At 40.4% G+C, this 27,285-nt stretch overlaps 2 protein-coding genes across 7 annotated transcripts; both read left to right on the plus strand.

Moving 5' to 3' along the window:
* Positions 1–127: 127 nt before the first annotated feature.
* Positions 128–10,727, plus strand: CA7 (carbonic anhydrase 7). 2 transcript variants are annotated; one of them, XM_009924874.2, is made up of 7 exons: positions 128–200; positions 2,238–2,435; positions 5,015–5,133; positions 6,772–6,867; positions 7,106–7,168; positions 8,653–8,808; positions 9,091–10,727. In XM_009924874.2, exons 1-7 carry the CDS (start codon positions 161–163, stop codon positions 9,211–9,213), a joined length of 795 nt encoding a protein of 264 aa, XP_009923176.1. In that variant the 5' UTR covers positions 128–160; the 3' UTR covers positions 9,214–10,727. The 2 variants fall into 2 exon arrangements, with proteins under 2 accessions (XP_009923176.1, XP_069649536.1); XM_069793435.1 differs by lacking the exon at positions 8,653–8,808.
* An 8,875-nt stretch (positions 10,728–19,602) lies between these two features.
* PDP2 (pyruvate dehydrogenase phosphatase catalytic subunit 2) lies at positions 19,603–24,935 on the plus strand. 5 transcript variants are annotated; one of them, XM_069793436.1, is made up of 3 exons: positions 19,664–19,712; positions 20,893–20,984; positions 22,810–24,935. In XM_069793436.1, the coding sequence occupies exon 3, from the start codon at positions 22,869–22,871 to the stop codon at positions 24,468–24,470; it is 1,602 nt and encodes a 533-aa protein (XP_069649537.1). In that variant the 5' UTR covers positions 19,664–19,712; positions 20,893–20,984; positions 22,810–22,868; the 3' UTR covers positions 24,471–24,935. The 5 variants fall into 5 exon arrangements, with proteins under 5 accessions (XP_069649539.1, XP_069649537.1, XP_069649541.1 ...); XM_069793439.1 differs by lacking the exon at positions 19,664–19,712 and adding an exon at positions 19,828–20,026; XM_069793438.1 differs by lacking the exon at positions 20,893–20,984 and having other exon boundaries at positions 19,603–19,712.
* The last annotated feature ends 2,350 nt before the right edge of the window (positions 24,936–27,285 follow it).

Consider the following 27,285-nt stretch of genomic DNA (forward strand, 5'->3'; position numbering starts at 1 on the left):
AGGAGGAGCGCGGTGCTTTCCCTGTCCTGCAGGATTCGCTTTGGCTGCTCTGTATCTTTAAGGGGCTGACCCCATCCCACGGTGAGCCGTTATAAAGGCAGGTAAGCAGCCGTGCCCCGAGCAAAGAGCTGAGAGCAAAGCGGGGTGCAGCTCCCCTGTAATGACTGGCCACCACGGTTGGGGATATGGGCAGGATGACGGTAGGTTATGGCATTTCTGCGCTGCATCTCTCTATCTTCCCCCACTCGTTTTCTTTCTAGAACTGTTGCCTGAGCCCTGCAGAGCTGCCTGCATTTCAATGTCTGCAAGCATCGGTCATATACAGCAGGTAATGAATTACCTTATTGATAATAAATAGCACCCAGAAAGTGGCACCAAAAGATGCACAAACTTAAGCCTGCTGCCTTTCCTTGTTGCAATCAGTGCTCCTAAAAGGAGGGAAGCAGTACTGGGGGGGGGGTTCAGGCTGCAGGTATTACAGATGGGTCCTTTTCCCAAAAGCTGTTATGAAAAGGATTAACCGTGTCTGTGTCTCCAAAAGCAATTCTTTTAAGTAAAGAAGATTTAGTAGAGCAGTAATAGATCTTCTGATCCTGTGCAGCTGTTGAAATGTGATATCTAGGCTTCCATCGAAGTGACTAAAATATGGTATATGTTATATATTTCTAGAACATCAATAAATTGTACAGATCAGTATCAGGAATCTGTTATGGAACAATTTATGCTTTATGATTTGACACTTTTTAATTTAGTCATCCTCCTTTGCTTCCCACCTCCAAGAATGTGTGTCACAGAGTGAGAGGATATGTGAAGCTACTGAAAGATTCCCATAATAGTGTATTATAGCACCTGTATCCTTTACAGAGAAGGATGGATGAGTGCCTGCTGTTGTCCAATACAACAGTCTTTTGCATAACTTTCAGGAGTGTCTCCCTCTTTTGACAGCAATTATTTTAGCTGCTGAGTGTCCAACAAGAGTCTTTCGCATAACCTTCAGGAGCCAGTCTCTCTCTCCCTCTCAACAGCAATTATTCTAGTTTCTGTGAGTCCCAAAGCAAGTCTGAATTCTAAGTGAAGCTGGTTAGTGCTAGTAGATAGTGTTATGTGTTTGGGCGTATCAGTAGTAGTAATAAAGCCATGCATATTCTTATGAAGCTTATAAGAGACAAATGGTATTGCCTAAGCTTGTGTAACAGCATTTAAATACTAAATCTGCTTTATAGGCAGGCTGAGCAAAGATATTCTGTAAGATCAGCTTTTCAGAAAATGCCAGAGACAAATGAGTATAATGGATCAGTGTTTTTGTTACATAAACTCAGGGAGGGTAAATACCTGTGCTTGATTAAAACAGTTTCCACTTGTGAAAGTATGTGAGAATGCTACAATTAAAAATGTGCCTCTTGAGAATCTTAAAATAAAATTGTTACTGTTAATACTTTAGGAACATAAGCAGTAGAAGAATTTAATTGCTTCTTGCACTACCATACCAAAGTAGAAAAAGAAGTTGTAAGAATAAGCATTTCTTTGATACAGATAAGGTTTTGTTATCTCAAACGGGATAAGAATGTTCCAGCTCTGGCAGTAGAGAGCTGTGTTATTAAATTGGTGTTTCTCCCCACTCTATTGGGGTCAGGAAGTCCAAAAATGTTAATTATCACAATGTACCCTTCACTCAGGGTAGAGAGATACCATAATGGGCATGAGTGTAGAATGAAGCTGCCTCAAAGATTTACTGCAGTCATAAAATGGTTTTAAAAATAACTGCATAGTCAGTAGCTAAGAGATTGAGTCATCTGCATCTAATTTGAATCACTGGAGCTTTTACACTATCTTTCCCAGGAAGAATTAAATGCTGTTTCTTTGGGGGAGTGTATGTGCGCATGCAAGTGTGTTTACATCTGCACCCACCTTGGAAGGTTTTCAGATACCTTAGCAATGTAACTACAAACTCTGCAGAAAATTAGTAGCACAAGTAACTGAAGATACAGCAGTCTGTTGATGTGCTGTGATTTCCTCAGTGTGTTTTGTTCAAGGTATTTGAATCCCTCATCTTGTTGCAGCCTGTTTGGGCTAATAAAAACCCACCAGCTTAGAATTTAAGTGGACTGCTCAAATACCAAACTTTCAAGTCGCTTCTGCTCAGCAAGCTTTACTTCAAGTCTCATGAAAACCTGTAATGATTATCTTGTGTATAGTAGGAACAAAATAATGGTGCTTTCCTTTCTTTCCTTTTGAAGGACCTTCAGAGTGGCACAAATCTTATCCTATTGCCCAAGGGAACCGCCAGTCACCTATTGATATAGTTTCTGCAAGAGCAGTTTATGACCCTAATCTGAAGCCACTTATTATCTCCTATGAATCATGTACATCTCTCAACATCTCCAACAATGGCCATTCAGTTATGGTTGAGTTTGAAGATACTGATGACAAGACAGGTGAGACTAACACACAGCCAACTAATGTGGAGTACCATTTTGTGACTTAGTGAGGGGAAACAATTAAGTACATCCTGTATAGTATACTTTATATGATGTATAATTTCAGTTCAGAACAAGACATATGACCAGAGCCCTTTATATTTTGTGTTCTTGAGCCTCGCATTTCTTGTCACTTGAGTCTCTCTAGCAATGCAATATTGCACAGCAGAATAGCGTTTCTGCATTAGGAAAAGCTCTTGCATCACAAAAATCAGAGGTTTGTTTGCAGTGCTTCTCTTTTAAATCGGGGTTGTCAGTTTGCTAGACAGGGAATCCATGCATCTCTCCTGCACTCTTAGATCACATCCAGCATGTAGAGTAGGTATGTACAGTCCTCACTGCCCTGTTGCCATGATAACCCAAACCAAAGATGCTAACGCACATGCTAGGTCTGTCTGGCTCACTGCCCAGTGTCCATCCACAGGGGTAGGGAAGAGAAGAGGATTACCAGAGATCAGGTCATACAGCCTAGCCATAATCATACAACTTGGTATAGTGACTATCTGGACCAGTCACTGTTACCTTGCATCTTTTTCTTTCCTCCCTGCCTCATAGCAGTTCAGTTTCTACAGAAATTATAGAATTCTGAGTTGGTAGCAGCTTGTGGATGTTGGACTATCTGCAATTGTATATTATTCTTGTCTCAGCTCTTGGCAGAGAATATACATGATTTAAGTGATTGATTACTGCTGCTAATTTTACTTCCATGGTAGACCTTGCTTTTACATCTGGGGAGTAGGGGAAGAGCATTCAAATGGAGATGATAAAGTACCTGGGAAATGGAAAGAGTGCATTTAAAACAAACAAACAAAAAACCCTCACAAACAACTGAACAATTTTTAAACCTCTCAGCTAATTTTTGTCTTCCATTTGGGTGTGTTTACTGATTCTAGCTACATAGGATACCCTAGATACTCAAAACAAGTTACTTTTTCTGTGGAGTGACTTGTCTGTGCTTGTAACACTTTGAAATAAGGGCTGGGGGTTAAAATTCCAGCCATTTTGTTTAAAAATTTCTCTTCTGGAATGAATCTAAGAAACTGCCTAATTGAAGGGTCATGTTTTTGAGTGTCTTTACTGAATCTGAAGACTGGATGTGCATTTTCCAAAATCTTACTACACAGATCCTTCAAGCATGTTACCCTACAAAGAGAATTTGTAAAATATACTTGGAAGTGTTATCTCAGCTTGCTAACTACTTTCGTGCAATTGTAAGCTGAACAATATCTACAGAACAGTGAACTTTAACCAGCTTTAGAAGTTTAAGAACATCATCTATTACTCTGCATTTAGAGATACAAACTCAGAGCACATGCAGGAATTAGGACCTCTGCCCTTTCTACACTAAGCACACGCCTTGTTTTAATAATGCTTTCAAGGAAGACTGCTAGGAGTGGAAAACATGGTTTAAAGTGTTTTTAGTTGTGTTGAAATAGATCTAGTGACTCACAGCTCTGCATAAATGGCACAACAGAATTTTGACAGTAACCCATCATAGCTAGATTACTTAATATTTGAGACAGGTGATGCATTCCATTGCTAAGTTCAGAAAAACATACTAGGAGATACTTATATTCTTAATACTAAAACCTTTGCTTTGGCAAGGCCAGTTTCCTGCATAAAAGCCAGCTGGAGCTATGCACATGTGGTAGCACTGTGTAAGCCCCAGCTTTAATTTTTTAAATAAAATTATATGGATTACACTGAGGATAAGTACTTTACAGATACTAAATGTAATTTTAAGTTTCTTAATATAAGACTGATCAGGTTTTCATGTCTGGGCAAAATTTATTTGATTTAGTGCCATATAAAGTTACAGGAGGATTACTGATGCTGTTGATAAAGTATCTTCTATACGTGGCGTCTTAAATATTCATCTGTTCTTAAGTGTTATTTCTAAATGATGTGTGAAGTTTCTCTGTAGCATTTCCTCATCTTTATAAGGTGATTTGAGATTCTGAATGGTGTCATGTAAAGTACAAGCTATTATATTACCTCTTCTATGGGATCAGGTATTTAAAGGAAACAGAGTATAGGTAAACTCCACTGGAAGTAAAGGCACTCTAAAGAGGAAATTATTACCTTGATTATCAGGTACACAGTTCAGCTATCTACACTCTTGCACAAAATCTCAAGTAGTACTGTCAAAAATATTTTAGGTACATGAGTTTCAAATTGTGATTTATTTTTTAATATACAACTTGGATTTATTGTGTTTTACAGGAAAAGCATAACCATAATAATGGCTACCATATCTTCATATGTCAAATACACTCTTTCAAAAAAGCTACAGAATTCTGTACAAGTAGCTACTCAATGTTTTTAATTTAATTTTTTACAGGTATTCAGGTGCTTTCCATTACAAAATCAACCCTTCTAAATGTCTGGATGGTGCATCGCTTTCATATTGGCAACTGGGGATGCTGCTGGCTTTTTTCCACTGTTGTGCCAAAAGTGGTTAGTTTTTACTCACAGGAAGGTAAAAAGCCAGAATGCTTAAGATTTTTCCTTTTTTTTTTTTTTTTTTTCCTGCCTAGCAATCAGTGGTGGTCCCTTTGAGAATCCATTTCGACTAAAGCAGTTTCACTTTCACTGGGGGACAAAGCACAGCCAGGGATCGGAGCATACAATAGATGGCAAACCTTTTCCCTGTGAGGTAACGATGTGTTTTTACAAATGGGATTAATTCATGTAAAAGCTGTTGACAAATGACTTTGCAGTGGGGACTGGTTGTCCCTTAGGATTCTGATTGCTTACTCACCATGGTTAGGTCAGTACAGACTTCAATAAGAATTAAATGACCATGCTGGTGCTATCCATAGCTTAGAAATGGCTTCATCTGGGGGCTCTTGAGAAAGTTCTGCAAAGCTAGGACAAGGCACAGGCCTTTCCCAGCACATTCTATCCCAAATACTACAGTAGCATAGCATCCTGGAATCTACCAATGAGTACTGGAGCATAGTGCTTCATGGGATGAAGGCCTGTACCAGGGAAATTAGGTCACAGGTTAATGCCTGATTTGTTTCAAATTAAGGCTGTGTGGTGGGTTGACCCTGGCTGGATGCCAAGTGCCCACCAAAGCTGCTCTATCACTCCCCCTCCTCAATTGGACAGGGGAGAGAAAATATAACGAAAGGGTCATGGGTCAAAATAAGGACAGGGAGAGATCACTTGCCAATTACTGTCACAGGCAAAATAGATGCGACTTGGGGAAAATTAATTTAATTTATTACCAATCAAATTGGAGTAGGATAATGAGAAATAAAACCAAATCTTAAAAAACCCCACCTTCCCCCCACCCCTCCCTTCTTCCCAGGCTGATCTCCACTCCTGATTTTTTTCTACCTCCTCCCCAGCAGTGGGGCAGGGGGTTGGGGAATGGGGGTTGCGGTCAATTCATCACACGTTGTCTCTGCTGCTCCTTCCTCCTCAGGGGGAGGACTCCTCACACTCTTCCCTGCTCCACTGTGGGGTCCCTCCCATGGGAGACAGTCCCCCATGAACTTCTCCAGCGTGAGTCCTTCCCACAGGCTGCAGTTCTTCACGAACTGCGCCAGCATGGGTCCTTCCCACAGGCTGCAGTCCTTCAGGCACAGACTTCTCCAGCGTGGGTCCCCTGCAGGGTAACAGCCTTCTTTGGGGACCCCCCTGCTCTGGCATGGGGTCCTCCACGGGCTGCAGGTAGATATCTGCTCCCCTGCAGACCTCCCTGGACTGCAGGGGGACAGCCTGCCTCACCATGGTCTTCACCACGGGCTGCAGGGGAATCTCTGCTCCGGCGCCTGGAGCATCTCCTCCCCCTCCTTCACTTACTTTGGTGTCTGCACAGTTGTTTCTCTCACATTCTTACTCCTCTCTCTGGCTGCAGTTGTGCAGTCCTGTGTCGTCCCCCCCCCTTCTTAAATATGTTATCATAGACACGCTACCACCACCCCTGATGGGCTCAGCCTTGGCCAGTGGTGGGTCTGTCTTGGAGCCAGCTGGCATTGGCTCTGTTGGATGTAGGAGAAGCTTCCAGCGCCTTCTCACAGAAGACACCCCTGTAGCCCCCCTGCTACCAAAACCTTGCTGTGCAAACCCAATACAGTCTGATATATATAAACTTTTTTTAGTGTCTGCCCATGCTTATGGGCTGGTCCAAAAGACTGAACTTCTCATCTTTCCTAAGATGCCTTTGGAGCAAAATGTACATGCTGTTTTGAACAACTGTTAGTGCCTGTTAACGTGAGACAACCTATGTTCACAGCTTCTATCACTAAGTTGTTTAATTCTTATTTGTTGTTTTTCTTTAAAGCTCCACTTAGTTCACTGGAATGCCAGAAAATATGCAACATTTGGAGAAGCAGCAGCAGCTCCAGATGGCTTGGCAGTAGTTGGTGTTTTCTTGGAGGTAAAAATCACAAAAATAGCATGTTTACATGATGAAAAGCATCATGCTGTCAAGTGTTTGAGAACTAAGCCACATATTTAAGACGTGCTTAAGGAAAACAGATGACTTACTGGAAGCAGTAACTCATTGCAAATTGCTGTTAAACTTTAGTAGGAATGTTGAGATTCAGATAAGAAAACACCTATTCAAAGCATAATTACAGTTGTTTTTATTTAACCTGTCTATTCCATTATTTTAGATTGGGAAAGAGCATGTCAATATGAACAGACTCACTGATGCTTTGTACATGGTAAAATTTAAAGTAAGTTTTAAGCTCTTTAAATTTAATTGTTTCTGGGATATCCTTTAAAAATCAAGTTCATATATGTGTTTGAGACAAAAAAGGAAAATCACCCACCACAAATCCTCCCATCATTAGAACATCACTGTAGTTGTATTCTCCTCTTCCCCTCCAAAGTTCATCTTATTTGCCTGATCTTGGGTGCCTCCCAAGGCTATGCTGACTCTGCTGATCATTCTAAGGTTCTACCTTTCCCAGAGTATCTAAAATCAAAAGCCTCATGACCCTTCAGGTTCAGCTCTTACACTCAGCAAAATAATCCTTTTCTATTGAGCCTAGCCCTGAACAAGTCAAAGCTGGCTGTCTATCTTCTGCTGGAAAGCTCTGTCAGAGGACAATCTTAATGAGGTCCTGAGCTAGTCTATTCTTACAGTGGTACCTGAAGGTGGTCTTTAACCAGTTGTATCTCAGAGCTTTGCTGAAGATTGATACCTGCTGCACTTTCTCAAGTGCAGACTGATCAGACAACTACAAATGTTATCCTTTCTGGATTTACATGAGGTTAATGCATTCTATAACAAGCATAAGTTCTAATATGTAAAATAAACTATATTTTATAAACTACAATACTTCAGTGGGCATATTACTTCTCACTCCTCTGTACATGCTTGTGAATGAAGGGAAATGAAGGCAGTTAAATAGCAATATGTAGACTGCAGATACACTAAATGATTCTTTGTTTAAGTAATTTCTTCCCCTTGCAGAAAAGAAATAGTTATCCCTCAGTTGTAGTGGTGGAAGGTCTGCAGGTTTGGGGGATAAGCACTGGCAATAAGCTGCTCATTCTGTTCCTTATGTGCAGTTTTATAGACAGTTGGACAAGTGCTTTCTGAGTGACTAAGTACCTTTCAGATACTCCTACAGGCTGAAAAATATTGCCCTAGACTGTGCTACTACTTTAGGTAGCACCTCCTTCTATTTCTACTGGTCTTTTTGTTGATCTACCTTCCTCTAATTTTAGACTTGAACATTTGATTTTTTTTTAAAGCCAATATTTGTCCTAGCAGACAATGACTGTTTGAGGCTAAGTTTTCCATAGTTTCAAATTTTCTACTCAAATAGAATAGCATAGCATAGAAAATAGCAAGTAATGAGACAAGGAATTTTGCCATGATACTACCCATAGCCCATACTGAACACTATATACAGAATACACTTCCTGCATTATTTTTAGACCTTTTGTGACAAGAGCTGAACTTTGGTAGAGGCAATGGGGCAAGAACTCAAAGTCCAGTAAGCCAGCAGCAGGCATCACACTTGCCATGCTACTCTCGGATAACAGTTTTTATAAGGCAGCCAAGCTTTTATTGACTTTTCCTTCCCCCTACTTCTTAATATTACATTAGCATTTTTTTCTCTTTCAAAGAGTTCTTTAGCCTGCACTTAAAAGTAAAAAGATAAATTTCAAGTATTGATTTTTTCTTTTTTTTTTTTTCCCTCCCCAGGGAACAAAAGCTCAATTTAGAAGCTTCAACCCCAAATGTCTCCTGCCTTTGAGTCTAGATTATTGGACATACCTTGGTTCTTTGACAACACCTCCCCTTAATGAGAGTGTGACATGGATAGTGCTGAAAGAACCCATCAGAATTTCTGAGAAACAGGTAAAGTTTTGATAACCTCCCAGTTCTTGTAGGAGTCAACACTGGATAAACAGGCAGTGACTGTTTTGATTTGCAATGAGGCTAAGTTAAGACAATTAGCCTGTGAATAATCAGCCTGTTGAATAATCAGGGCTTCTGTTTTTTCTGTTAATACTCTCTAGGATCTTTCCTTGAAACTGTTCTATTAACAGATTAAAATGTACTGAATACTTTCCTTTGATCCTTTTCTAAAAAACATTGTTTGTCCTTTTAAGCAGTAAATTATTTCACCTGAATTTACAGCTGGAGAAATTCCGCATGCTCCTCTTCACCAGCGAGGAAGACCAGAGGATCCAAATGGTGAATAATTTTCGCCCACCTCAGCCTCTTAAGGGGAGAGTAGTTCGAGCTTCCTTCAAGGCCTGAAGAAAACTGATAATGGCCCTGAGATATCCAAGAGCTTCCACATCTGAGATACTACAGACAGAAACTCTGGTCTTCAGATTGTTCATGGAACACACAAGATAGCCATTTCCATGAATGCTCTACTTGGAGGGGGACAATCTTTTGATTTTATATTTTGTTTGAATTGCTTATTCTTTTGAGAAATGGGATCTTTTTAATGTAAGGGATAGTCAAGTAAACTAGAATGTTCTCCAAGACCTGAAACTCTAAAAACTAAGATGAAATTAAAATCCCGCCTAATATCATATGGGAAATTATGTAGTGATCTACTAGCACTGGTGGCCACAACTTCTAATTGTCTCATTTAATACATGGTGAAACAGTAGTCAAGAATTTTGGACAAATTGGACTTAAGTTTTTGTTACTGGTCTCCTGTTAGTATTTGCTGAGCTCTGTCTGATTTAAAGATTGCTTTCACTGTATTCTTGCTGTCTGACAGTGCACATGAGTAGCACTAGAAAAAAGTTCTTTACTCACCTCAAGTAGGCACTACATATATATATTTTAAAGTTTCTGTTCTAAGATGCTATTTTATAACGAATTTAAAATAACAATGTAAATGCTGTGTTTAAAAGCAGGCCATTTTATTGCACAGTGTTGTTCAGACATTTGTTCGTTTAGCCCATGCAGCATACATAACTATAATGCCCTTGTCAATTTTCTTGAAAAGAACATCTGTAACAATTCAGGTACGTGTTTTGTGGTTCTTAATTATTCAAATTCTACCTCAGTGAAGTGGTTTGCTCTGCAATACGACCTCTTTCATTGTCTGCCCTAAAGAAAGTAGATATTTTCTTTACTTTAGGGACTTAACATGGGTAGACCTTGACTGCACTGCATGTGCATTGTTGCACAAATCATCCCCTCACTATGGCAGTCTCTCAGGGATTCTCCCTGCAGATCATCAGTCCTGAGTCACTTTACAACTTGAAAAGAAAGTTGCTTTAGAAAAGCCATGTGTTAGTGTTACTGCTTCTGCAGCTTAGTGGCAAAATTCAGACTTGTGTCTCCGGTACTAAATACAGTGATGTTATCTGTCACTACCCGGGGAGGGGGGGCGGGGAGTGGTGGTGAACAGCAGCTACTATGGGCTGTTCTCCTTTTTCAGAAGGGGAGAAAGACACTAAATGTGAAGCACAGTACAAGGAATGGAAGACTAGAATTCTAGACCTAACTCTTCTAAGTTATTCTGGTACACTGACTTGAAGTTTTCTGTTCCTCAGTTTCATCTTCTATAAAATGAGGGTAACGCTGACCTACCTCACAGGGATGTTGTGAGGGCTAATTCAACATTGTTTTAAATGTGAGATTCTTATATAGCAGATGCTAAAGAAAACAGAAAATGATTACTAAATGCAGTGTTTTTAGCTATTATGAATGTAACTTTGCTAGTAATACAAACTGGTATTGCAGAAAATCTATTTCATGTATCTTAATTTCTTTAACAAATGAAATAAATGAGACTTTAAAATCAAGTGTGCATCCCTTTGTCTTTTATTTTTTTAATAGATCTACCTCTCTCTACTTCCAGCACTGTTTTTCTTGGACTTTCATTAACAGAAATGCTGTTTGATATCTTCAACTTATCTTCAAAACTTTGTCTCGTTTTTTTTTTCCCCTGCTACAACCACTCAGTCTAATAAAATAAAAATCTTATTTATCCACAGAATGTGTCCATTCTGTGACCTTGAACACAGTACTTAAGCTTATTTAAGGGTGGTTTACTCATGAGCAACAGAAGGATAATGTTTAGCTTGCAAGGTTATTGTAAAAGTTTAGCTGTCATAAAGAGCTTTAAATGCTGAATCCCCCAAGGTATTCAGTTTCTGGGAGAAACTAAACTATACCTTACTTCAGAAATAAATTTTATCTTAGCTACAGGGGTTTTCTTAGTTGTTGGATTAAAGAACCTTATATATTTTTACTATAGTGAAGCAAAATATAAAAGGAAGCCTTTTATTTTCTTTGTCATTTCTTGAAACCCTGGTCATCCAATAAAAAAGTACAAATATTTAAATTTTCTGTGGTTTTAAAGCTATATACTACATTTTACAATTTAATGCACTTAATATATTTTGAGATTACAAAAGCAAACTGCAAGAAGAAATATCAAGTATAATATCAAATAGTGAATTTTATTGTATACTCTATGAATAATGCAATCAGTATGATGAAGGTGTAGTATTCGGTCAGATTAAGCTTTGCTGTATTGTCTTTTCCCTGTAACTGAAAATACAGTCTACCAGAAAAAAACATAGCAGAACCAATAACAATAAAACTGGTGATTTTAAGTCTTTCGGTGAGGAACAATTTAAGTTATTTTTCAGAAGGGGTAGTATGAAGAGCTTCACTGGTGATTTGTTCTCATTTAGCAAAGTTCTAGTAATAATGTTCTGGAAGAGGTACAAGGAACCATATTCATTTGTATTCCTTATACAGATTCTTGACTTGTTAATATGTTGGTTGAAATATAGTTAACTTGAGAGCCTTATAGCAAGAACACCTTTATTTCTTTTGCCAACATTATTTTATCTTGTTGTCCATGAGATGAGGATAATCAAAGCCAAGGACTGTGTACTATATTTATAGTATGGTTTGAAGCCCTCAGAAGATATTAACTATAACAGTACAAACTTCTGTTATTTAATAATTCCACTTTTGATCTGAGCTACATTTTGGTACTTGCATGTACAGATGTGCTGGTTTCGGCTGGGATAGAGTTAATTTTCTTTCTAGTAGCTGGTATAGTGCTATGTTTTGGGTTCAGTGTGAGAAGAATGTTGATAACACACTGATGTTTTCAGTTGTTGCTAAGTAGTGTTTATACTAAGTCAAGGATTTTTCAGCTTCTCATGCCCAGCCAGTGAGAAGGCTGGAGCGGCACAAGAATTTGGGAGGGGTCTCAGCCAGGACAGCTGACCCGAAGTGGCCAAAGGGGTATTCCATACCATGTGATGTCATGCCCAGTATATAAACTGGGGGAGTTGGCCTGTGGGGGGGGATCACTGCTTGAGACCTAACTGGGCATTGGTCGGTGAGTGGTGAGCAATTGCATTCTGCATCACTTCTTTTGTATAATCTAATCCTTTTATTATTATTGTCATTATCGTTATTAGTTTCTTCCTTTCTATTTTATTAAACTGTTCTTATCTCAAGCTATGAGTTTTACCTTTTTCCTTCCGATTCTCTCCCCAGTCCCACTGGGTGGGAGGAGTAAGTGAGTGGCTGCGTGGTGCTTAGTTGCTGAGGTTAAACCACAACAGACATGACCATCAATTTATGAAGTGCTGCCTTTTGTTAGACCGTAGGATTCAAACAACTATTACCAATTTGCTTATCTGAACTCCTAACGGTATTCTAGCTAGCACCTTTAGTACAAATGTTCCCCTCAAAGGTAATTCATAGGGCCAAATACCTGTGCTATGCATCAGTACTTTTTGAGGATTTGCAGAAACTTCATTTTTTCTGTTTTCCTTCTGAACTGTCTTCCTCTGCACACAAACATTGCTCAGCAAAGCTCCTCCATCAAGGTCATTCAAATTCTAGAACATGTGCTATCTTTATCTTCTACCAACTATGTTGAACGAAAAATAGCAGTTGAATCTACTCCAGCAAGATTTAGCTTAACTTGTAATAGGGTCACAGTTGTCATGACTGAGAGAACGGGAGGACAGTGACTGAAATTGCACAGCTGTAAAAAGCTAGATTAAAAATGCCATCTAGTGGCTGTCTGCTTCCATTTCTTACCACAAGGCTTAAAACAATTTTTAAGGCCAATTCAGTCAAAATACAACAGAAGAGAGAATTGAACTTTGACAATAATTACTTTTAAAGGTATGGGTGAATGTAATGGAAATCCCTGTGCTGGCTCTACATACACAGTCCTTGAAACTCCTTTATCAGATAAGAATCAATCTTACAAAAGAAACTCAATAAATCAGTTACAATTTTTTGTTCCTCTTTTCACTGATAGAGTGGAGATATCCTCTGCCTGGTAAACCGCATGCTATCTTAACTTTTAACTTTTTAACTTTAACAGCTAAAGTTAAGGTTCAACTTAGGGTTTTTTTCCCCATCCTCTGCAAACAAAGATTTTTAGGCAGTTTCAGTGATATAGTTGGTATGATCTAGCAGTGATTTATAATGATAAATTTCATGATGAGTGTGAATTAACACAAATATAAGCATCAGAGGAAAAGTGTTGCAAGGTACCTTGTCACCAGATGGTGCTTTTGGTGGTGTTCAAAGGTCAGAAAGATAAAAAAGGGAGTGTTTCAGGAAAAAAGCAGAGATAAGCCTGAAAAAAAAGAGATGTTATCTTATACCTCAGATTAGCTGTTTTCCTCTCTGAATTCCTTCGGCCTGCAAAAGTGTCCATTTAGTAAAGACACTGTGTATCAAAGCACGCTGCTCTATGCTGCCTGCAAGAGCTGGGGTCTCAATTTTTTTCTCACTCACCCTGAGGAAACTACAGTACACTGATGAAACCTGACTGACTTTAACAGAACTATTCCCAGTTTGCACAGCTGTAAGGCAGAGAATGTTTATACCTCTGATGTTCCATTTATACCACTACTTGCATTACATTTGAATTTTAGTAAAATTTCAGCCCCTCACTTTAAGTTGTGAACAGCAATATAATAATGCAAACTGTCATTTCACTTCATTTCACATTAGTATAGTGGAACATTAAATGCAGCAATTCAGGAGTCAACTCAGTCTGTTCATCTGTTGGAGGGGAAGAAAGTGGAAGGAGGAGGGGGAGGAAAGGAATATAATTACTTTTCTACACATGAGCACTTCATACCAAGCCAGAAGACTTTCCTGCACTTGTAAGCTGTCCTCAAGAAATTTAAACTCACTTTTACAGTGGTAAGAACCTTAACTGAACATGTATTTCAGTTTAACTTGAACCATTTTGTAAGCAATGGCTGGTAAAAATTATATATGTGGAGTTCAGATCCAATTACAGCAACTAGATAGGCCTTTGCACCAGTCCAATTACATTAACTTCATAATCTTCAGTTTAACCCCTTCAACTTCATATATAGACACACTGCTTAGCCTCTGCTGTAACAGCAGAGGTTAAATGAAGTTGGAGAGTTGGAATGGCATTTTTCCTACAGTTGTTCATTGTGTTTACCTCTGTTCATTGACATTTCTTGCAGCTTGTTTTCTTTCCTAGCATTTGAGTATTTGTTTTAGATTATATAGGAAGGTCAAAGACTGGAATCTGCTGCAACCAAACTAGGAAAATGCAATTGCTTTAACAGACCTAGAGGAAATTTATTTTTCCCAGTCTCATTCATGTTTTTTTTTTTGTTTATAAGAAGGGATCTCTGCATCTAAGGTGCTAATTTGCCTTTCGTGAAGAGTCAAACTATGATATACAGCAAATGAAATGTACGTCACTATTCACAGGGCAAAATACATAAACAGCTGACATTTTTAAAGGCTCTCAGCAGGAAAGTATCCAAGTGTTTTGTGGACTGGCATTGTATTAGTTTTCTTTCAAAAAGCTGGTAGGTAGACTGTTGTGCTTTTTGTGCAAAGGCAAGTTCCGACTCAATCTGTATTCTCTAAGATGGATCAAAGATTCAATTCATTCAAAGGACCTACCTTCCTTTGCATGATGGTTATTCACAAGTTTCCAAAGGGTTTGGAGCTATGGCTATTTTCTAATGTGTATCACTAGACTAAGTCTTTCTCTCCACTTCAGGAAAACTTCTAGTAAACTATTTTCTTTGGATTCAAATTGTGTTTGCTACTAGTCAGCTTTTTGGGAAAGAATTAGTTATTTATTAGAAATATGATTCTGATTTTTAACTTGCTTCCTTAGGAACATCAGGCTTATTTGATGGTTCTGTTCTTCATGTGTCCCCATAACAAGAAATGTTTACAAAGCACTAGAAGTGCCACACCTTTCATGAATATCAATTAGTCAGTGGAAAGTAATCCATCGTGGCACCTGCTGTGAAGGCAGCAATAACTGATGGACATCTGTTTGCAGCTTCTGGAAGCAGAAGCTGTATATATTGCACCAAACTAGCCACAGCCAGTTGCCCAAACAAACAAGGGGAGGAAAAAAAAGTAATGTTCCATGGGAATAAAGGAAATGCCAAAGAGTGCAGTATCAGTGTAAGGAAAGTCAGATGGAAAACTTCAATTTTCCCTGTCCAGTTAGTTACAGAATTAGCGTCCTTTTATAAAAGGACATGAAAAATTAGAAATGGCTGTTCTTCCATCTCCTAGATACATTCTGCCTATTTCTTAACTTCAACTAAAGACCCCATTATCCCAAATTGTCAAAGCTATACCAAGTAGACTTTCATGTGCCATTTTGCAGCAATGCATATATATGATGTATTTTGCCTCCTATATTTTTCATTTCTTCCAGACAGTGTTGTATTTTTAGAGAGAAAGGGTCATATAGTGCTGTTAGGAGTCTAGTTACTATGGAACCACAGTTATCTGAACTTCAGTTAACTACAATTCTTTCAGCAACATAGATGTTCCCAGAGTTGAGCTGGCTGCTGCTCTTTTCAAAGCAGAATACTAGGTGCTAAAACCCTCAAGCAAATTTTACAATCTGTGGGACACCTCCCCACACTGTCTCCCAAGAAGTCAGCTTTTCTTATCGGTTTTGCCGTTATCTACCTCCAGTTCTGTGTATGAAAATCCTCACTGTGCAAATATTCTCTGTTACCACTGAATAATTCAGGTAGGTACTTCTGTATTAACTTACTTGAATTACTCCAGCTATATAAGATTGTGCATCTTCTATTATACTTCATTAATTTTTTGGAACAAACATTTAAATTTCAGACCAGGCTGCTGAAATATATCTGTTTTGCAAAGGCTGCACAAAGTCATTTACTTCTGTCTTTGTAAAGAGATTTTGGGAATTGATGAAGTAGAACAAATGCAATTGTTTCTCTGATGGCGTCAGCATCTTCAGTATATTGTAATTTAATCTTGAGCTAATTATTCTTCTCAGATCATTCTTAATGCTTTGCTAAGAAACTTGGTATAGCTAAGATACTGAATAATAACAGTAATTTTTGCCTTAATATTAAGATCATCATAGAATCTAAAATGAAATCAAGTCATAAAAGATCACAAAACGGTAAACCCAGGCTTATTTCAAGCCTCTGTATGCAATGGGAGGTATGCAATATAAGCAGAAATAAAGCAATTTGTTAATATTTTGGTAATCCCCCAAAGCGCTTACCAAAATATATCTCCCCTTCCTTCAGTCTTGGAACCCTAATTCTCCAATAAGCATCCAGTAAGTGATATTGTAACTCCAAAAGTTTGCTAAGATACACCACAGGAGAAGAAGGAAGCACTAGCTTTTCCATTCTTTTTATCCCATATCCAGAAACATGCAGCCTAAGGATATGGGTTCAAGTGTCATTCATTCAAACTAACTGATACCAGAAGCAGTAGTACCCCTCCCCACTCCACATTTGTCTTCTTTTCCTACATTTGATCTAACAATCACACTACCACGCAGGAAGCTGGATTACAACTCCCCCTGAAAAATTATTATTTTGTCAGATTTGATGACAGCCTGACTTACTGTAGGGTCGTGTGATAGCTAAATCTGACAGAAGAGCTGGGTTCTGGGAGAGAATAGGACTACATCTCTAAACAGCATCCAGTAATTACATCAAATTGAACATACAGTGAAACTAATTAAGTCTTTTTCATAGTCTCACACTTCTCCATTCATACAAACATATAAGTTGGCTGAACTAACTTAAGCGATGTACTCCTGTCTCAAATACCTGGCAGGATTTGTCTGCTTAGCAACTCCTGAGACAGTAACTTCAGGTCAGAAGTAAAGATGCCATGTGCTTGAGTGGCCTTATTGCAACCTGTTTCATCCAATGGCCTTTCTCAAATGGACCTTTTAGGCTCAAATAAACATTTCACTTCAGTAACTTCAGGTCAGAAGTAAAGATGCCATGTGCTTGAGTGGCCTTATTGCAACCTGTTTCATCCAATGGCCTTTCTCAAATGGACCTTTTAGGCTCAAATAAACATTTCACTTTATCTGAAACCTACTGAAGTCTGCTGAAACTGTCATTGACTTTCACAGGAGCTGGATCATGGCCTAAACAAGCAACATAAAAATGAGCACAAAAATGCATTTGCAAAGAAAATCAGAGCTGCTGACTGTACAAGTCAACAGATAAAATTATACCCTGAAAAAATCTAAATATAGCATTTGCTACATTTTAACCTATCACTGCACCTTAATACAATGCCCCTGGAATTAGACTCATTTGCTTTTAAATAATGGTAGGAAGTTTCTCCTGGCACAAGACATTTGATACTGAACTTTAGCTCACCTCTAAACAGGGAAGTAAAAAAAAAAAAAAAAAATTAGTTTTATTTAAAGAAACCTGAGTTATAATTTTTTCAATGCAAATTAAGAAGATGGAGCACTATGGCAACCAAGCCACTGTTGCCACAGAAACTTGCCATTTTAGTTAGATATTCCTGAAGGCAAAAATACTGCAAGCCTGAGCCATACTGTTTCTTTCCTCAAATCATATCAAAGAGTAGCATTTCTACTTTTTTTAACTTTAATTGTGTATCACTCTGGTTCATCAGCATAACCAAACACTGCAAAGCAGAATCTAAATCTCAATTCAACTTAATATCCAGTCCTGTCAAGAACTGGATATTAACACTGAAAACCATTAAGTTTCTTGGAAGCCTTCAATATGGTATTCCTTCTTGTGCTTAGAAAATATGGAATGAAAGCAACACCATCTTCTGCAGGACTTTTAAATGTTTCACCTTCATTTCCACGTTTTCTAAATTACTATTACTGTATGAACATGTGAGTAATAGCTTTCAGCTGAAGAGAACCATTTAAACATGCTAAGAACACAGGAGACTCAGAGCAGTCAAGTTAGCTTTCAGGCTCCTGTATGAGGTTTTATCACTGCTGTGAACAGTACTGAAGCTGAACAAAATTGGTAGGCCAGAATAAAGAGTGCCTTGAGACCCAGAAACTACTGTTAGTGTACCTGAGCAGCGGAGCAAAGCAGAGAGATGCAGGTGAGGCCTGCTGTGGGTGACGTCTTTCAGTTCAGCATATTTGTCAGACAAATAAAATAATTATGTCAAACTTAAGATAATTTTTTCATGTGTGCTAAAATATTGTCCTGAAATTTTTCTTTAAGGTGACCTTCTATTTTTATTTCTTGCTCTTCCATTTGTCATGAAACTATGTTTCATTGTATTAATAAAACAAGAAACAAATGAAAGCTCAGACTCACGAAGATGATTGCACATCCTTCCACTTCAGATAACCTAGGAACACATTTATCTCATCTATGATACCTGCAACACATTATTTAAATGAAAAATGCTTCAGTGTAAGAAGCCAGGAGAATAAAAAAATGCACTGGTAATATCAAAGCCTCTTGACGAGTCAACTCGGGTTTTGCAAAATCACTATTACAGGTTAAAGGAAGGAGTACTTAGTAACCAATCCATAATATGCAGTAACTACTTATTAACCACCATGCATTTGGGGCCAATTTCTTGTCTTGTTACATGGTATAAAACCACTCAGTAGAAATTTTAACCAAAACAAGCAGATATATGAAACGGAAAAAAAAAAATGGGGAGCCAGCAAAATAAGCCTTTTTGTTCTCCATAATTTATATGGCCTATCATTTTCAAACGGGCTTTGGGATTTTGAGCCTCATCAGCTGGTGGCCTCAGCACAGAAGAGTGTAGAATTGTATTTTAAAAGGCACAAACCAAACAAACATCCTAAGGACCCTCCTTCAAGAGGATAACGTTTTTTGAACTTTCTTAATGGGGAAACAAAAAAATCTTGCTGATGCTCTTTTTCCTAACACATCTCATCCGCTTGCTTTTGCTGCTCACGTTATTATCCTGCTTAAAAATACGCAGGAAACCGAGAAGCGCAGGGCCGAGGTCGCCCGGCCCGCCCTCAGCACCTCATCGGCGCCGTGAGGCAGCCAAGGGTACGGCTCCATTGACCGAGCGCGGGGTAGCTGAGGTGACGGGAGGCTCCGGATCCCCGCCCCCGGGGATCTCTCCTCACCCCTGGGCCTGGCGGCAGCTCCGGAGCGAACTTTACCTCCCCCCTCCGCGGCTGCGCCCGAGCTTGCCGGCGGAGGAGCTGCTGCGGGCCAAGGCAAGCGCTGAGGAGAACATGGCGCGCGGGCGGGAGGGAGGCCGGGCTCGCTTCCACGCGCTTCATCAGTCCCGCCGTGTCCTGACAGGAACCCGCGTGCCGCCCCCCGCCGCGGCAGTTACTCGGGGCGGGGCGCGGCGCCCAGGGCGGCTCTGGCGTCGGAGGCGCGGGTTGGGCGGCGGGGCTGTCAGTCAGCTCCCACCGCCCGCGCCGCGCCGGCTAGCCCGGAACCTGCAGGCGGCGGGGGTCGCGTGGCGGCTGTCTGCGGCCGGTGGGTGCGCCCGGGGGCGCCGCGCGGGGCGGGCTGGGGGGTGTGGGGGGGCGAGCAGCCGCCTGAGCGGGGCGGGGGAGGCGGGAAGAAGGCGCCGCCGCCGCGAGGGTGAGCCGCGCGGGGGAGCGCCGGCCGCGGGGGCCTCCCGCCCTTCCGCCCGCCCTTCCGCCGTGGCACCGGCTGAGCCGGGCAGGGGGCGATGTCACGGGGCAGAGGGAGCGGAGCCGGGCCTGACTTGACGAGGCAGCCCTCACGGCAGCGGGAGGAGGGAGCCGCGGGGGCAGAAAGGCCGTGGGGCGGCTCCGCGGGGAAAGGTCCGCGGGGGTGTGTGAGGGGAAGGGCCTGCGCGTCATGGGGTATGCGGGGCGGGGTGTGAGGGGAAGGGTCTGTGCGTGATGGGGTATGCGGGGCGGGGTGTGAGGGGAAGGGTCTGTGCGTGATGGGGTATGCGGGGCGGGGTGTGAGGGGAAGGGTCTGTGCGTGATGGGGTATGCGGGGCGGGGTGTGAGGGGAAGGGTCTGTGCGTGATGGGGTATGCGGGGCGGGGTGTGAGGGGAAGGGTCTGTGCGTGATGGGGTATGCGGGGCGGGGTGTGGGGTCAGTGAGGGGGCGGTGTGGGGTAGGGGCCGGGGAGGTGAGGAGCTGGGGGGTGGGGTAGGGGTTTGATGCGTGTGGGCAGTGTCGGGAGAGTGCGTGAGGGGAATATGGGGGGGGTGGGGGACTGTAAAACTGAATGTAACGGATAGCTGTTATTCTCTTGGAAAAAGCGGGCGTTCCTCTTCCGTGAGCCCCCAGTGTGTACCCCGACTTGCCAGCAGCGAGCGGGCCGTGTCGGGGGGGCAGTTTGGGTTTCAGTGGTTACACGAATTCAGCTGGTGAGGAAGTGCCCTGTTTGGTGCTGAAGTGGTAGGTGTGCCAGGCGGGGAGAGTAAGGTTTATGTAATTGGCTCTTACATAATGGTCTTTACCACATCGCTTTTATTAGCACTGCTACCGTCTTTTAACGTGGCTTGTGCTGGGGTGGCTATTGGGCGCAGGTGGGTGTCCTGGGCAGAAGCAGTGAAGTCTGCAACAGTGCGACTGGGTAGGAACCTGAGGATGTGAAAATTGTAGTTATGGACAGTGAGTAGGGATGGTTCAGAAATGTGCTCCAGGACTGATTGATACTACCTGACCTTAGGCAAACACATGTCTAAATGGTATTAGGCAACTCTGCTTCTAGGAAAAAAAACACCACCTTGCTGTGTCTGTCAGCCAGCTGATTCGAACAGGGTAAGTTTGTTTGAAACGCTGTTTCTATTGGCTTTTTGAGTGAAGAACATGAAATTGTCATTGTTTCAATCTTATGTGGCTCAGAAGGGTGGGAAGAGAAAGAAGAAAAAAAAGGATGGGGAACAGCCTGGGAAGGGTTAAGAAGCACAAAGGCTTGTCTTACACTGTTGGTGCTTTTTGGGTTTAGCTGATGCTGGGGTTACTCAGCTGTCTTCCTATTAGCTTTATTTGGTTGTGTTCCCTCTGCGGTACAACAAAAGGTGTCAGTTTTGTTGAGAGTTGCCGGTGTCCCAGGAGACTGCAGGCGAGCCTTGAGCAATGAACTGGCATTGCCTTGCCTTTTCCATCTGCTCTCCTGACATCAGTAGTAAAATTATGCTGTGTCCTCATAGGGTCCCCAGAATTATAGCGGTGGGGTCCTTGTTAGAATGGCTTGTCTACTCTTTTCTGTTGTTAAGCCAACAGTGTTTCTGTGGTACACTTCAGAATTGTTTTGTGACACTTTTGAAATGGGACTTCAGTAAAGTCCTTGGGTTGTATCAGTAGGTCTTTTGTTTAGAATAGTTCAAATTTGTTTTTAGCTCCTGCTGATTTCTTTGAAAGGCTTTCATGCAGCTGTCTGGGCTGGCTTCTTGTTATTTCTCATGAACTGCCCTGCTGAAAAAAACCCAATATTGCAGTAGTATGTAGCATCTTTGGCCTGAGACCTAGAGCACATGGTGCTACAGGCTGCCTGAGAGTGGTTCAGAGCTCACAGAAAACTGTATTGTTCTAACTGGCTGCTAGCATGATCTTTTGGGAGTAATTGTATTTGCAGTGCTGCTCTCCATTTACCTTTTGAAATCCATGGGGCAAAATTCTATTGTGGAGTAAGCATCTGGTTGTACTTAGCAATTTTGCACAGCTTGAATACCTTATTTAAAGTAGGAGACAATATGATGGACCTCCCCATGGCAAGTGAAGAATTTCAGCTGTTCAGGTACGCTAGGTTTTAGTGCTGTTGGCAGCAGAGCTCCTCACAGCTGCTTGTTCTAATTGCACTCCAAATGAACAATCCAAATTGTAAACCTGTAAAAGCTGTCAATGTAACTGTGCTATAACTTTCACTGCATCAAAATGCACAATGCTCTGATAAATGCATTAATTAAGAGCAGTTGAATCTGCCTTCAGTGGCGCAAAAAATCCTACCTGTGTGAAGGTTGGTTAAGACCTTGAAGGTAAAAAAAAAAAAGAACAGTCAAGCTTACAAGCTGGAACAGAATTGGAAAGGTAGACTAGCTTGTTCGAGATGTGAGGATCATGGCGATTCATATAAATCATTAATTTGCCACATCTTTCAGTTTTTCTGGAGGGTTTGAGTACTGATTTTCTCTTGGTTTTGTTATTTAGAGTGTATTAAGAGAGTTGTACTCTAGCAGGCTTTTTTAAAGTTGCACATTAACTGTCACTTAAGTTCCTATTTTCTAACTTGTTGGATCTGTTTGTTCTGTGTCATGTTAGACAAGGCTTTTCACTATACAGTTTACAATTACATTTCTTGTAATGTTGGAATTTCTTCTTAGCCTTGCCACAATGAGGAAAAACATGCCTGGAAAAGAAAAAGTAGGTTTTCTGATGAGTTAGCTGGAGAGGGGCAGTCATATCCTAAGGTTATAATTCAGTGATGGAAATTATATCACTTTTAAGATGCCTCTATCTATAGTGGTCTTTTTTAGAAAAAAGTTATGAATATTTCTGTGAGCTCTAGACTTACTTTTGTATTGTTATATAGAAAGCTTCTTGTGAACCTTCTAAGTTTTATACCTTTCCTATTCTTATATTACAGGCTGTAAGGACATTCTGTGTTACTGAAGGAAGGTGCTCCTATTTGTGGAGTGACTTATAATGTCAAGAACTGTATCATCCTGGATCTTAAGCTCAGCAAGAAACAGCATTGTTTTACAAGGAAAAGGACGTTTGTACTCCATCTGTATCCCAAACAGAAACAAGATAAAATGGAAGCTTGTTTTCTCCAAAACACGTCTCTACCCTGCTGGGAGCTGCAGCTTAGACAATACTTTCTCCTTAAAAAAAGCATTCCGACACACTTCCACCGAAGAAGAACATTTCTCTTTCCAGTTGTCTCCATCACAAATCAATGATATACTCAGAGCAGGTGAATTATCCCATAAAATACTGGATTTGAATGGTAAAAATGCAAATTCTGTGTTGAAGTTTGAAAGTAACCAGTTGGCATCCAACACCCCTATTGAAGACCGCAGAAGTGCAGCCACGTGCTTGCAGACCAAAGGGATGATGTTTGGAGTCTTTGATGGCCATGCAGGTTCTGCGTGTGCTCAGGCAGTAAGTGAGAGACTGCTCCATTATATAGCAGTTTCTCTCATGTCTCGGCAAACCTTGGAAGAGATCGAGCTTGCTGTGGACTGCATGAAACCAGTTCTGCCTATTCTGCAGTGGCACAAGCATCCAAATGATGTAGAGTATCGAGAAATAACTTCACAATATTTTGAAAACCTCCGGGTTTACTGGCAACATTTACTGGACCTAGACACCGAGCCAGGATTTAGTTTAGAAGAAGCCATGATATGTGCATTCAAACGGTTAGACTCGGATATATCACTGGAAGTTCAGGCTCCCCAGGAAAATGAATTGATGAGGAATATTGCCCTTCAAGTAGCTTTTTCTGGTGCAACAGCCTGTGTAGCTCACATTGACAGTGTTCACTTACATGTTGCAAATACTGGTGATTGCAGAGCAATTTTAGGTGTTCATGAAGAAGACGGAACGTGGTCTACTCTCCCTCTGACCCGAGACCACAATGCCTTTGATGAATTTGAAATTAGAAGACTGAAGAGAGAACATCCTAGATCTGAGGAGAAAACCCTATTTGTGAATGACAGATTACTGGGGATTCTCATGCCCTCCAGAGCTTTTGGAGACGTGCAATTAAAATGGAGTAAAGAATTGCAACACAGTGTTCTCGAGAATAGCTGTGATGTTGAGTCTTTAAATATTTATCAGTACGTTCCTCCAAACTACCATACACCCCCTTATTTAACTGCAGAGCCTGAAGTCACATACCACAAATTAAGAAGCAAGGATAAGTTTCTAGTTATTGCTTCGGATGGACTATGGGAGATGCTAAGTAATGAGAAGGTTGTAAAACTTGTTGCTGGGCACCTTACAGAGCTTAATGTGCAGAAACCACAACTGGCTTTTGAGAAACCAGTTAATTTGGGTTATATGCACAGCTTGTTACTTCAGAGGAAAAACAGAGGCATTGCCTCACTTGACCAGAACATAGCTACTCATTTAATAAGGCATGCAATTGGAAGTAATGAGTATGGGGAGGTGGACCAAGAGAAACTTGCTGCAATGCTAACACTGCCTGAAGACCTTGCAAGAATGTACAGAGATGATATCACTGTTACTGTGGTGTATTTTAATTCAGAAACAATTGAAAATTACTACAGAAACAATGAATAGAGACTTGAACTGCTGCTGTTCTATACCACTAGCCAACTTTGATACTGAAACCATTATTGTTTTTCTCTGATAGTCAAGCTGCTACCAGTGTTATGGTCTGGAAGTTCCTAAATCTTTTTGTTACTTACTAGTCTTGAAAATAACTTTTTAGAAGTGAGTTTGGTGCAAGTTCCCTGGGTTTCCAGGTCTGTACACACTGAATAAACATGTTTTGATAAAAGCTTACTGAAATGTAATTGAACTAAAGATTGCTGACCCAGTTCTGATTCCATGGGAACCACTGGTAAAACTTTCCAAATGAACAAATGAGACAAATTTCACTGAGACTCGTACAATTTAATAGAGATGGATAATACCTGTAGCTGCATGGAGTGTAAGAAAGTTTATGCTCTTGTGCGAAATGAGTAGCATCCTATTGAAGCACTGTAACTGAATTAAATAAATAAACAAACTACCAAACCTTTATTTGGTGTAACAGTGTCAGATACTTTAATAAATTGCCTTGTATATGCGAAGACAACACTAAAGAAGGCTGTTCAAAGAGCCCTGGGATTGTCAGACATTTTTTTTCCTAATTCTTTTTTGTAAGCTAGGAAACAAAATCATATTTTCTTCTGCAACTATTTTGAAGTGTGAATGCGTATTCTCTTAACTCTGTGTGTGGATGTGTGTGACAATTTACAGCTAAAACACATGTGAGGGACTTCACGATTCCCTGTGTAGGAATTAACAGTACTAGACTTAAACATTTAGGTGTTCCACTTGCTTAAAGAATATACCCTTTTATTAAGTATTGATCTACGAAGTGCTGTGCATCAAATCCACCAACTGTAATTTAAATGAAGTTTGGCAGATCCAGGAGTTCAAAAATCCATCTAAATGTAAATACAGCAAAAGAGAGAACACCTTTCTCTTCAGATTTAACTTAGCAGAGTGAAATAACAGTGCTGATATTTCGCCAAAATAAATATGTTTAATCTTTATTTTACTCTTATTCTTGCCTTTGGATACCAGGTTTTCCTTATAGGTGCAGAGTTATTTTCTCTAATGAATATATGTTCTAATCTCTAAATGTATGCTTTTGTGTATTTTACAAGGGTTTTGTTTTATTCTGTGCTTTCTAGAGTGCCAATCCAAGCTTGCAAATTAGCTGTATTTTCTTAAATTTCACATATGCTGTTCTCTAGTGACTCTTTTCCTTGTTTATGCACAGCAGTAACTGTTGCTCACAAGAATGTGCATACTGGGAATATAGGACTGTTTACTGCTGTTGCTACTGAGTAAGAACTTGTATGAGTGCAGCAGAGCAAATAAAAATATTGCTGCTTTTTTAAAAAATATTCATGCTTTTAACTATTCAGGATTGACCTGTAATTCAGTGCTACAATTGCAATCACTGAAGGCATCCTTAGAAAACCTCTGTTCTGGAAAACTAATTTACTCTTAAGTTTTCTTCATCTAGCACATTTTGGAGTACATACAGCAGTTCAACCTGGAGGCAGGTAGCCCTATTTTTCAGATAAAATGAGTAGGTCTGTTGGCGTTGATATCTACAAAACAGGATTGCCTCAAGAAATCTCACGCTTAGATCTTGGTGATGGGCTGCAGGAAGACTTTAGGTATGTGCAAGATGTTACAGAGGTTGTTGAAATTCTCATTGCTTGGGTTCAACTTACTTTAAAGTCTGCCTTCATCCTTGAGGCTGGTACTGCGGAGACTTGAGATTTCATCTGCCAGAAAAAAGGCAGTGAAGGTCAGGCCCTGTGTTAACCTTGGGAGGGGTCTGGTCTACCTACAAGGCAACTTGAGTGAGGAGGGGAGTGCTCTTCAGCAGCATTCCTGAACCCTTTTGGCTTTAAGTGGGCTGTTTTGTTCGCTCTTACAGATCCTTCTGTGTGATTAGTTACATGCTTCATTGCTTGAAATTTAGACATAAAGCAGTAAAAGAATGCATTTCTAGACTACCTCTCAACAGAGAAATTACTTAACAGTGTAGCTAGAGGGACAAAGGGGCTAAACCATATTAGAGCTGATACGAAGTGATACACTTTTAATGAAGATAATCTGGAAAACTTTTGATGTAGAACAAACCTGCAACTGCAAAAAGTAATGTAGCAAACCAGCTAGTATATAGTCATAAAATAAAAATAAGCTGTTTTGTTCTTTTCACCACCCAGTGGTGAAATCTAGGTTGTCTTTTGAAAGAGTCATTGTAGCACTATGTCATTATAAGTATTACTCCTGGATATGTTATTGTACATGGATTGTTGTAACTGCAACTGCAAATTGATAATGATTGTTTTGGGGAACATGTCTGAAAGTAAGAAAGGTACTATTTCTAATTTCATGTTAGTTTTGCTCAGTTTGTGCAATGCTGTAATTATCCTACAGTGGAAAAGAATAACATTAAACAACTAGTTAGAGAGGGTTTGGGGGGGGGAGGGTGTTTGTTGTTTTTTTTGGGTTTTTGTTTTTTTTTCTTTTTAATTGCAGATCACGGATTTAACTGCATACTCCCTGGAATTTGTTGCAGGCCAGTGAAAGCAACCCTACCCCAATACTTGTGATAAGGAAAATAGTGATTCTACCTGTTTGAATTGGATCATAGACATTTTCGTCTCTAACTGCAAACACAGCTAATGGGCATTAATGAAAGCAGTATTTTGTGTCTTGGAGGGAGAATCAACGATGTTTAAATGAAGGAACTAAATGCATTAATCTGCTCCTGCAAGCACAATGATGTGAAGATTTGATAGCACATTTAGACACAAGTCCTGCAATATTGAAAATATGTTGGAACAAACATCTCTGCAGG

Source organism: Haliaeetus albicilla, chromosome 10 (assembly GCF_947461875.1).
Source record: "Haliaeetus albicilla chromosome 10, bHalAlb1.1, whole genome shotgun sequence".
Lineage (NCBI taxonomy): Eukaryota > Metazoa > Chordata > Aves > Accipitriformes > Accipitridae > Haliaeetus > Haliaeetus albicilla.

What these genes read in the sequence shown, in the direction of transcription:
- CA7 (XM_009924874.2), top strand. Translation starts at nt 161, where the DNA reads ATGACTGGCCACCACGGTTGGGGATATGGGCAGGATGACG. An exon ending in GGGATATGGGCAGGATGACG is followed by an intron (nt 201 to 2,237) that starts GTAGGTTATGGC and finishes TTCCTTTTGAAG; the next exon opens with GACCTTCAGAGTGGCACAAA. An exon ending in TCAGAATTTCTGAGAAACAG is followed by an intron (nt 8,809 to 9,090) that starts GTAAAGTTTTGA and finishes CTGAATTTACAG; the next exon opens with CTGGAGAAATTCCGCATGCT.
- PDP2 (XM_069793438.1), top strand. Translation starts at nt 22,869, where the DNA reads ATGTCAAGAACTGTATCATCCTGGATCTTAAGCTCAGCAAGAAACAGC.